Source organism: Neolamprologus brichardi, chromosome 5, assembly GCF_056152115.1.
Source record: "Neolamprologus brichardi isolate AB-2024 chromosome 5, ASM5615211v1, whole genome shotgun sequence".
Taxonomy (NCBI): domain Eukaryota; kingdom Metazoa; phylum Chordata; class Actinopteri; order Cichliformes; family Cichlidae; genus Neolamprologus; species Neolamprologus brichardi.
The window spans coordinates 28345476-28357158 of NC_142108.1; the positions used below are offsets into that span (position 1 = coordinate 28345476).

Below are 11683 nucleotides of genomic sequence, written 5' to 3' on the forward strand. Positions count from 1 at the left end.
TTGTGACACAAGGACCATAAGACATGGCAGTTTGTTTTAGGCTGTACGCTTTCCAGCGCGCTCCCGCTCAGTGCTGTCCTCTCCAAACCTCAGACATCTCTTCTGGGCCCTAGCAGCTACTGAAATAGGGAAGGCGTGGTTTGTGTGATGGACCTCAGCTGTGCAGGTACCGTCCCCACCCTGCAAATATTATTGCAATTAATTTATTGCAATTCAAACAGAGACTAATTTTGCATGTAAAATGAGAAGTAAGAGCTGGTGAGAGGTCGAAGCTAAACACATGATGATCTGTAGGTTGCTTGTGCATATATCCCACATCAATAAATACTGGAAACAACAAAGGGAGTGGAAATTTCTAAGTATGTGAGGTACGTTGCATGTGTACAGTAGCATGCATGTGACTCCTGTTTCATCATCTTTGACAGCAGCCACCTTGGGTCAGTATTTTACCGCTCTTCAAAGGACTTGTTTGTCCATTATTTGGTCTCTGTCAGAAGATAAATGTACGAAAAGTCACGTAAACCTGTTGATGACAGCCATGAGCTGTATTTCAGTTTGTTGATGGTAACTCACAGAAATATTGATTGCGAGTTGTTCACACAGTAGCCAGCGTTCACATGCTCTCTGCAGATAGACTGTCCAGCCCCCAAACAGACTGCAAACGCGCTACTCCCGCTGAACCATAAATTCCGCTTTTGCGATTTTTGACACTTCCGCGTTGCCTTCGTTTTTTGGCCCCGCAGGTTGTTGGAAGGTTGTGATTTCTGCAGGAAAACGTCTGCATGGTTGACTTTGTAACATTTTTGTGTAACAGTAGACGATGTTTAACACTTTTACAGCTGTACTTTGAACCGAATCATCCCATCGAAGTATTACATGGGCTTTGAGAGTCAAGCCTTTGTGCTGCTTTTGTGTTTTATTAACCAGTCTAGAAGTTGAGCTGATTCACGGTGTTGCTGCGCTTCTTCATTGTTTCGTGTGAACTCTTCTCCGTGAAGTATCAACTTGTGCAAGTTCACTAACGTAAGGCAGAGGTAATTGTGCGATTGTAATATGACTAGCAGACAAATTTGTTACACAGCAACTCATATAATCGTTTCTTGTGTTGTTTTTTTTTTTTATTAAGTTGGATAAGGTCTGTTAGAGAGCTGTTGATGGTGCACGAACAGGCCTGTGCTGTTGCTGAATGAGTTGAGTTTGGTGTAACGTGAGTGTGATCGTGTGTACAGACACCGTGTAACGGGTTTTCTGGCATTTAGACACATTTGATACCATTATATCCACGTAATGACATACCATTAAACCATCACGTAAGCTCGTCCTTATTGCGTGCCGCGTGCATTTAAAAGTGCAAAGACTGTAAAACAACGAGTACGTTTTGTGGTGGAGAAGTATTTTAAATCAAGGCAAAGATGGAGATGTATCAGATTGTTACGTTGTTGTCTTGTTAAAAGGAAAAAGGAACATTTTTGAGCAGGTACACCTGACTTTCAGCTATTTAGTTGAAAACTGAAACTACTGCTCATCAACCAATCTGCAGATTACATTCACTGGCCACTTTATTAGGTACATCTTGCTAATACTTGGTCAGTTTGGCATTTGCATTCAGAACTGCCTTAATTCATCAAGGCATAGATTCAAGGAGGTGTGGGAAATATTCTCAAGAGATTTTGGTCCACGTTGACATGATAGCATCACAGAGTTCTGATGCAGATTTATTAGCTGCACATCTAGGATGTAACTTTCCACATGCCAAAGGTGCTCTGTTGGATTGAGACCTGGTGAGTGTGGAGGCAATTTCAGTACAGTGAACTCACTGTTAACCACTTTGAGATTATTTGATGAAAGCTGCCATCAAAGGATGCACTGGTACACTGTGGTGATAAATACTACCCAAGTATTGGAGATTATGTATCGGAATTTCAGGAGCGGGACCACGCCTCCAAACACGCTCCTTCCGGTTGTCATCTATATAGGTTCCCCCCAGTTCTGCAAACTGAACATTCTCGTTCACGTGCCCCACCCTCCCTCCCTCCCTCCTTGTTCTCAATTCTTTAACTTATTCACTCCTATTTAGTACACGGGGATCTGCCAGGCCCGGGAGCCATCACCAGTCCTCTTTGAGGCCTTCTCCAAACCGCACCTCAATTAATGTCCAAGCATTCACCTTTACCTACTAAAACGCTTTCAAACCTAAAATGAGGATGTGGGCCCAGCTAGTGAAGAGTCAGCAATGATACTCAGGTAGGCTGTGACATTTAAAAGATGCTCAGCCAGTGCTAAGGGCCCAAAGTGTGGCAAGAAAACACATTCATTAGACCAGGCAACATTTTTCTAGTATTGTTGTCCAATTTTGCTGACGCTTTAGTCTCAGCTTTCTGTTCATAGCCGAGTATGTTTAAAAATGCTCGTCTATATAACTTCGTTGTAACAAGTGGTTATTTGAATTATTGTTTCTATCCTATCTGCTGAAAGCTGTCTGGCCATTTTCCTCTGCCTTTTAAACACTACAATAAAAAGTACTACACATTAAAGAAAAATTAATAAAATCAAATTAAATTACAAAACAGGAAACTAAGTAAAAAAAAAAAATTCCTTAAGGGTCATGCTTAGTAATTTAGTGTAAATAACAACAGCATTTCTCACTGTTTTATGATTTTCCTTGTAGTTACTTTCATCATGCAGCTGGTGATCCGTCGGTACCGTCCTGCAGACAAGGACACAGTGCTCACCCTCTTCAGTACTGGCATGTTGGAGCATATCCGTCCATGTTTCTATAACGCCATGACCAGCCCTCTTTACCTCACCATCACCCCGACTCTGTGTGTTGCTGGTTATCTCCTTGGCTCTGTGTTTGGGGCTGTGCTGTTCCCAGCAGCTTGGGTAGGTCTCATCTACTACTGCTGTCATGAAGTATATGCCAGCTTCGTCAGGGTGAGACTTCGCACCGACATGCAGGACATCCCTGGGAATTTCCTCAGCAGACCTGATGACTGTTTCTGGGTGGCTGAGGCCGAGGTTGGAGCGAGAGCCCAGGTTGTTGGTATGGTGGCTGTGTTAGCTAAACACAGTGGGACAGAAAAGTATGGGGAAATGTTCAGAATGATCATTTTCCCACAGTATAGACGGATGGGCCTCGGCTTAAGGTTGACTCAGACCGCAGTTGACTTCTGTAAAGAACGGGGCTTCTCCAAGGTGGTGTTGGAGACTACCTCCACCCAAATGGCAGCCGTGGTTCTGTACAGAAAAGTGGGATTTAACCGTCTCCAGTCTCATATCAAAGCACAGGCAGCTCATTGGATCATTTCACTGGCCAGGGTCACGATTATAAGGATGGAAAAATACTTGTAAATCAAAAATAACACTCATTAGCAATGTGTTGTTTTCACGCTTTGTTCCTCTTTAACAGTGGTTTAATATTTGGCAATGGTTAAACTTGACTGTAACCAAAACGTTGTTCAGGTGTAACTTAGGGGAAAAAATGCCAAATCTGTTATCTACTTTAGGACAAAGCACTGTGAACAGATCTGAAAGTAAGGAGCAAGATGTTGTTACTAAAACCTGGTTTCCTCTTTATAGAGTACTTTACATATTCTCTGACTACACCTTAAGCCCTAAAAAAAATAGTCTGTTAACAACATAAGCCCAATTAGCAGCTCCAGTCCTGTGAACCAAGATTTAACAGTTAATCCTTACATTGTGTACTTTTCAGTGACAATTAGAATAATTTAATGTAATCAGTTGTACTGACCACTTTCAGCTGTATTCATTAAAAGAAGAAAGGAAAAAAAAGTTTCACAATCTCTGTGTTCATTTGTCATCCTTGTTATGTGAGAAGGAAGGTCTGATGTATAATGTCTAAATGTTTTTCTTCTAATTGCCAAGATTTGGAGAAACGTTTTAAAATGTCATAACTGAGATACAGTACACACAACATATTGTAAGCACATGATACAAAGATACATGTCGTAATAATATTGAAAATTCTTGACTCCATCTTGATTTCTAAGTTAAGTACTTATGGTGTGAGAGGAATAGTATTGAACTGGTTAAGCAGCTATCTAGATAATAGGTTTCAGTATGTGCAGTGTTTAGGCAATGCATCTGATAGAATGAAAATGGAATGTGGGGTCCCTCAAGGTTCTGTTTTAGGACCAAAACTTTTTAATTTATATATAAATGACATTTGTGATGTGTCAAAAATGTTAAATTTTGTTTTGTTTGCAGATGATACAAATTTTTATTGTTCCAGAGAAAACTTGAAAGAATTGGCTAAAATTATGGTTATTGAAATGAAAAAAATTAAAAAATGGTTACATGTAAATGAGTTATTGCTGAATTTGGAAAAAACAAAGTTTATGATATTCGGAAACCGTGTAAAGGAGGAAGAGATAGTATTATCTATAGAGGGAGTAATAATTGAAAGAGTGACAGAATTCCATTTTCTGGGTGTAATAGTGGATGACAAGTTAACATGGAAATCACACATTGAACATGTTAAAAAAAAGTTGGCTAAAAGTATTTATATCTTGGGTAATGTAAGATATATATTAGATTACAAGACACTGAGAATATTATATTTTTCATTGTTTCTACCCTATCTGAGTTATTGTGTTGAAGTATGGGGGAATACATATGTGACTAATATGAAACCATTATATTTATTACAGAAGAGAGCGATTCGCATTATGCATAATGTTAAATATAGAGATCACACTAATAGTTTGTTTATAAAATCAAAATTATTAAAACTAGAAGACATAGTGAAATTACAGACATTAACTATTATGTTTAGGGCAAAAAATAAAACACTACCTCTTAAGTTACAAAGTTTATTTGTATTGTGTTCAGAAAATGGGGATGGCAGAAGGAAGTTTTTTAAGCACCGGTTTGCTCGATTCACACAAAGGCAAATGTGTCCAACAGTCATAGGCATAAGAAACTGGAATTCTCTCAGTGATCATCTTAAGTGTTGTACAAATGTTTCTCAATTTAAAATCTGCTATAAGAATAAAATGATAAACCAATATGAAGAAGTTGAAAATAATAGAATTTAATTGTAGAAAAATGATCCTTTTAGTTTGAGATTTAGTGGTATCGCTCATTGTTGAGTATATTGTTCTGTTTGCTTTGTTTTGTTATGTACAGAATATTGTCAGAGTGTAATTTTGGTTGTAAGTGCCAACTTGTATTATCACAGATAGCGGGCAGGTGTCAATAAGAATTTATTCTTCTTCCTGCTCCTTTTCATGCATGGAAACAGTTTTATTTTAATTGAAAGGAAGGTGGTGTATGGGAAATGAATTACGGCTGTACCATGTGTGAAAAAAAAAATAAAAAAAATAAAAACATTAACTTTTAAAAGGTAAACGTAGAGAATTTATATGCATCAGAGTGGACTTAAAATTCTTATTAAACTATTCCATTGTTTTACACCTTTTTTCCTTGATGTAATCAGAATAACTGAGATATTTGCTTATGAAATGAAGACATGATTATTAAGACTGATAATGTTGAAAATTAAATCACAAATCTAAACTCAGTATGTTGTGCCCCAGCCTGTACTGTAGATGTGAATGTGAACAGCAGAGGACGCTATTGATCTAAGTAACACTGAAGCTCTTTTGATGAAAATCAGTATTTACTGATATTGTACTGTATTTACTTCCTTTTATACCAGAAAGTATTAGGAGTTTAAAATATGTGTGCACCAACAACAGTGCTGGGAAGTAAATACAGTACATTTGCTAATATGCTTTGTGAACTCAGGTTTTACGTCTAGAACATGTTGTGATAGACTGTGACGCAGAATATGAAACAATAACAGATGACCTAGTGCACAACTTTTCATGGGTAATGGTAGTAGTTTGAAACTCGCTGACTGCTGTAGTTGGTGTTCATTACAACTTCCAACATTTTAAAAATTCTATGTGGTTTGATTTGTCATTTTCAGACCAGAAAGGAAAAACATTGTATCTCCTGCAGTTAGCAAAAGACCACAAGGACTCCTGCCACTGTTTTTTGTGTTTTCCCATGCTGTACTGAAAACTAATTCTCCTCTAAGTGAAGCAAAATATGCATTTTTCTATGCTCAGGAGATACTTTGTTGTTCGTGTAAACACACTTTTGAGTTGTCTGCCTATTTTTCTAGTTTACCATTAGGGGGTGCCAAATATTTGAATCCTAAATAGAGTATCCTGGGCACGGTACAGTAAAATTCAGTTTTACGTGGATTTCAGGTTGATAGTTTTTCTAAGAACTGAACAAATTATTTAAATCAACACTGATCAGTATTGGCAGAAAATTGTAGGAACTGTGCTGGAAAGACCAATATTTGTGTGTATAGTATTCTTCTAGTCATTTTGTGTTTCATTTCTGAGGGCACGCCATATGTCTCAGGTTACTAAACACCTGAATGATGAGGGGTTAATATGCCACTTTTCTGCATGATCTACATCAGTGACAGAAAACAGGCTCCAGATATAAAAGGAAAGGATAAAAACAGCCTTTGATATATGTGTCACACAAAAGATGATTGTTATGTAACAGACCATCTTATACAGAATAAAATATTATTTCATTTAAAGAAAATTCAGGTTAATTTCAATCATACTTTCTTTGTTGCCTTATGGTAACTTTACTGTCTTCACATCACATCTCACATCGGGGGTGGCTGTAGCTCAGGAGGTAGAGCAGGTCACCTACTGATCGGAAGGTTGAAGGTTCGATCCCAGGCTCCTCCAGTCTGCATGCCAACTATCCTTGGGCAAGATACTAACCCCAAGTTGCTCTCCGATGCGTCCATCGGAGTATGAATGTGTGTGAATGTAGCTAGAAAAAGCACTAAGTACAGATAAAGTGCTTGTGAGAATGGGTGTGAGTGGGTGAATGTGGCATGTTGTATAGAGCGCTTTGAGTACTCCGGGAGAGTAGAAAAGCGCTATATAAGAATCAGTCCATTTACCATTTACATCTGCCACAAATCAGCTGCCACGTGCACATGCTCTCTGCTGTCAATAATTTTTTTTCACATCTGATTAGACAAAGGTATGAAGATAAAAACAGAACCAGGTGTGCCTGGATTAACTTTAATTTACTGCCAACTGAGGGGATGAACCTGAGTGAGACCTGTTAAATGTGTTTGTGACACAAGGACCATAAGACATGGCAGTTTGTTTTAGGCTGTACGCTTTCCAGCGCGCTCCCGCTCAGTGCTGTCCTCTCCGAACCTCAGACATCTCTTCTGGGCCCTAGCAGCTACTGAAATAGGGAAGGCGTGGTTTGTGTGATGGACCTCAGCTGTGCAGGTACCGTCCCCCGAACCCACTGCTCGATCCATCCCTTGCAGCTGTGCCACAATCCACACTCTACCACAGTGTTAAAACACAGAGGTCCTGGAGATGGCATGTCATCCTTGCCAGAGTCAAATGAAAAAACAAACTGGTTGTATCTCCTGTAGCATTTAGAAATTGGAAACTATTACTACCAATTACTATATCAATTGAAAAGTATTTTTATGTGCAAAACTTATGCTAAACTGTAAGTCACAACCTTACCTGTAGACAAATTGGTATATGCAGTTAACTATGTTAGCAGCAAGGTGCTTTAAATGGAAATTTGTAAGGCAAGAAGCAAAATGGCCTCTTGTTTCTTGGCTATGGATTAAACTGTAAACAACAAAACGAGTGCGGAATCAGGGTTTAAAAAGAGCATCTCAGTCTGTAGTTTTACTCATTTGTGTACTTATCTTTGATCCTTCCAGATGGGTGTGACTCTAAGAGTGGTTAGGTAATTAATGTTGCTTTATTTTTTGTCTATAAACTAACTTACTAAACTTAAGAATTAAAATGACATTAAAAAGTAACAGAACAATTACACTCAACGTGTATTTATTAGATATATTAAATGTAATTATTGCAATTCAAACAGAGACTAATTTTGCATGTAAAATGAGAAGTAAGAGCTGGTGAGAGGTCGAAGCTAAACACATGATGATCCGTAGGTTGCTTGTGCATATATCCCACATCAATAAATACTGGAAACAACAAAGGGAGTGGAAATTTCTAAGTATGTGAGGTATGTTGCATGTGTACAGTAGCATGCATGTGACTCCTGTTTCATCATATTTGACAGCAGCCATCTTGGGTCAGTATTTTACCGCTCTTCAAAGGACTTGTTTGTCCATTATTTGGTCTCTGTCAGAAGATAAATGTACGAAAAGTCACGTAAACCTGTTGATGACAGCCATGAGCTGTATTTCAGTTTGTTGATGGTAACTCACAGAAATATTGATTGCGAGTTGTTCACACAGTAGCCAGCGTTCACATGCTCTCTGCATATAGATTGGCCAGCCCCCAAAAAGACTGCAAACGCGCTACTCCCGCTGAACCATAAATTCCGCTTTTGCGATTTTTGACACTTCCGCGTTGCCTTCGTTTTTTGGCCTCGCAGGTTTTTGGAAAGTTGTGATTTCTGCAGGAAAACGTTCTGCATGGTTGACTTTGTAACATTTTTGTGCAACAGTATACGATGTTTAACACTTTTACAGCTGTACTTTGAACCGAATCATCCCATCGAAGTATTACATGGGCTTTGAGAGTCAAGCCTTTGTGCTGCTTTTGTGTTTTATTAACCAGTCTAGAAGTTGAGCTGATTCACGGTGTTGCTGCGCTTCTTCATTGTTTCGTGTGAACTCTTCTCCGTGAAGTATCAACTTGTGCAAGTTCACTAACGTAAGGCAGAGGTAATTGTGCGATTGTAATATGACTAGCAGACAAATTTGTTACACAGCAACTCATATAATCGTTTCTTCTGTTGTTGTTTTTTATTAAGTTGGATAAGGTCTGTTAGAGAGCTGTTGATGGTGCACGAACAGGCCTGTGCTGTTGCTGAATGAGTTGAGTTTGGTGTAACGTGAGTGTGATCGTGTGTACAGACACCGTGTAACGGGTTTTCTGGCATTTAGACACATTTGATACCATTATATCCACGTAATGACATACCATTAAACCATCACGTAAGCTCGTCCTTATTGCGTGCCGCGTGCATTTAAAAGTGCAAAGAATGTAAAACAACGAGTACGTTTTGTGGTGGAGAAGTATTTTAAATCAAGGCAAAGATGGAGATGTATCAGATTGTTACCTTGTTGTCTTGTTAAAAGGAAAAAGGAACATTTTTGAGCAGGTACACCTGACTTTCAGCTTTTTAGTTGAAAACTGAAACTACTGCTCATCAACCAATCTGCAGATTACATTCACTGGCCACTTTATTAGGTACATCTTGTTAATACTTGGTCAGTTTGGCATTTGCATTCAGAACTGCCTTAATTCATCATGGCATAGATTCAAGGAGGTGTGGGAAATATTCTCAAGAGATTTTGATCCACGTTGACATGATAGCATCACAGAGTTCTGATGCATATTTGTTAGCTGCACATCTAGGATGTAACTTTCCACATGCCAAAGGTGCTCTGTTGGATTGAGACCTGGTGAGTGTGGAGACAATTTCAGTACAGTGAACTCACTGTTAACCACTTTGAGATTATTTGAGTTTTATGACATTGTGCTTTATCCTGATGAAAGCTGCCATCAAAGGATGCACTGGTACACTGTGGTGATAAATACTACCCAAGTATTGGAGATTATGTATCGGAATTTCAGGAGCGGGACCACGCCTCCAAACACGCTCCTTCCGGTTGTCATCTATATAGGTTCCCCCCAGTTCTGCAAACTGTTCATTCTCGTTCACGTGCCCCACCCTCCCTCCCTCCCTCCTTGTTCTCAATTCTTTAACTTATTCACTCCTATTTAGTACACGGGGATCTGCCAGGCCCGGGAGCCATCACCAGTCCTCTTTGAGGCCTTCTCCAAACCACACCTCAATTAATGTCCAAGCATTCACCTTTACCTACTAAAACGCTGCCAAACCTAAAATGAGGACGTGGGCCCAGCTAGTGAAGAGTCAGCAATGATACTCAGGTAGGCTGTGACATTTAAAAGATGCTCAGCCAGTGCTAAGGGCACAAAGTGTGGCAAGAAAACACATTCATTAGACCAGGCAACATTTTTCTAGTATTGTGTTGTCCAATTTTGCTGACGCTTTAGTCTCAGCTTTCTGTTCATAGCCGAGTATGTTTAAAAATGCTTGTCTATATAACTTCGTTGTAACAAGTGGTTATTTGAATTATTGTTTTTATCCTATCTGCTGAAAGCTGTCTGGCCATTTTCCCCTGCCTTTTAAACACGACCATAAAAAGTACTACACATTATAGAAAAATTAATAAAATCAAATTAAATCATGAAAAAGGAAACTAAGTAAAAAAAAAAAATCCTTAAGGGTCATGCTTAGTAATTTAGTGTAAATAACAACAGCATTTCTCTCTGTTTTATGATTTTCCTTGTAGTTACTTTCGTCATGCAGCTGGTGATCCGTCGGTACCGTCCTGCAGACAAGGACACAGTGCTCACCCTCTTCAGTACTGGCATCTTGGAGCATATTCGTCCATGTTTCTATAACGCCATGACCAGCCCTCTTTACCTCACCATCACCCCGACTCTGTGTGTTGCTGGTTATCTCCTGGGCTCTGTGTTTGGGGCTGTGCTGTTCCCAGCAGCTTGGGTAGGTCTCATCTACTACTGCTGTCATGAAGTATATGCCAGCTTCGTCAGGGTGAGACTTCGCACCGACATGCAGGACATCCCTAGGAATTTCCTCAGCAGACCTGATGACTGTTTCTGGGTGGCTGAGGCCGAGGTTGGAGTGAGAGCCCAGGTTGTTGGTATGGTGGCTGTGGTAGCTAAACACAGTGGGACAGAAAAGTATGGGGAAATGTTCAGAATGATCATTTTCCCACAGTATAGACGGATGGGCCTCGGCTTAAGATTGACTCAGACTGCGGTTGACTTCTGTAAAGAACGGGGCTTCTCCAAGGTGGTGTTGGAGACTACCTCCACCCAAATGGCAGCCGTGGTTCTATACAGCAAAGTGGGGTTTAACCGTGTCCACTCTAATGTCAAAGGACTGGCAGCTCATTGGATCATTTCACTGGCCAGGGTCACGATTATAAGGATGGAAAAATACTTGTAAATCAAAAATAACACTCATTAGCAATGTGTTGTTTTCACGCTTTGCTCCTCTTTAACAGTGGTTTAATATTTGGCAATGGTTAAACTTGACTGTAATCAAAATGTTGTTCAGGTGTAACTTAGGGGAAAAAATGCCAAATCTGTTATATACTTTAGGACAAAGCACTGTGAACAGATCTGAAAGTAAGGAGCAAGATGTTGTTACTAAAACCTGGTTTCCTCTTTATAGAGTACTTTACATATTCTCTGACTACACCTTAAGCCCCCCAAAATTGTCTGTTAACAACATAAGCCCAATTAGCAGCTCCAGTCCTGTGAACCAAGATTTAACAGTTAATCCTTACATTGTGTACTTTTCAGTGACAATTAGAATAATTTGATGTAATCAGTTGTACTGACCACTTTCAGCTGTATTCATTTTAAAAAGACAGGAAAAAAAAGTTTCACAATCTCTGTGTTCATTTGTCATCCTTGTTATGTGAGAAGGAAGGTCTGATGTATAATGTCTAAATGTTTTTCTACTAATTGCTAATTGGAGAAACGTTTTAAAATGTCATAACTGAGATACAGTACACACAACATATTGTAAGCACATGATA

At 39.3% G+C, this 11683-nt stretch overlaps 2 protein-coding genes across 5 annotated transcripts in view; both read left to right on the top strand.

Moving 5' to 3' along the window:
* The window catches only part of LOC148102811 (N-acetyltransferase 8-like), a 6587-nt gene extending 2608 nt beyond the window's left edge, over positions 1 to 3979 (top strand). The window contains exons 1-2 of one of the 2 annotated variants that reach the window (XM_087840976.1): positions 701 to 1023; positions 2669 to 3979. In XM_087840976.1, coding sequence (XP_087697102.1) covers positions 2680 to 3351 — 672 coding nt within the window. In that variant the 5' untranslated portion in view covers positions 701 to 1023; positions 2669 to 2679 and the 3' untranslated portion in view covers positions 3352 to 3979. Of the gene's footprint in view, positions 1 to 700; positions 1024 to 2668 lie in introns of those variants that run through there. The other variant, XM_087840977.1, reaches the window with a different exon arrangement.
* The window catches only part of nat8l2 (N-acetyltransferase 8-like 2), a 21501-nt gene extending 9818 nt beyond the window's left edge, over positions 1 to 11683 (top strand). Inside the window, exons 1-2 of one of the 3 annotated variants that reach the window (XM_087840978.1) lie at positions 8400 to 8743; positions 10403 to 11683. In XM_087840978.1, the coding sequence (XP_087697104.1) occupies positions 10414 to 11085 (672 nt within the window). In that variant the 5' untranslated portion in view covers positions 8400 to 8743; positions 10403 to 10413 and the 3' untranslated portion in view covers positions 11086 to 11683. Of the gene's footprint in view, positions 1 to 8399; positions 8744 to 10402 lie in introns of those variants that run through there. The other 2 variants (XM_087840979.1, XM_087840980.1) reach the window with 2 other exon arrangements.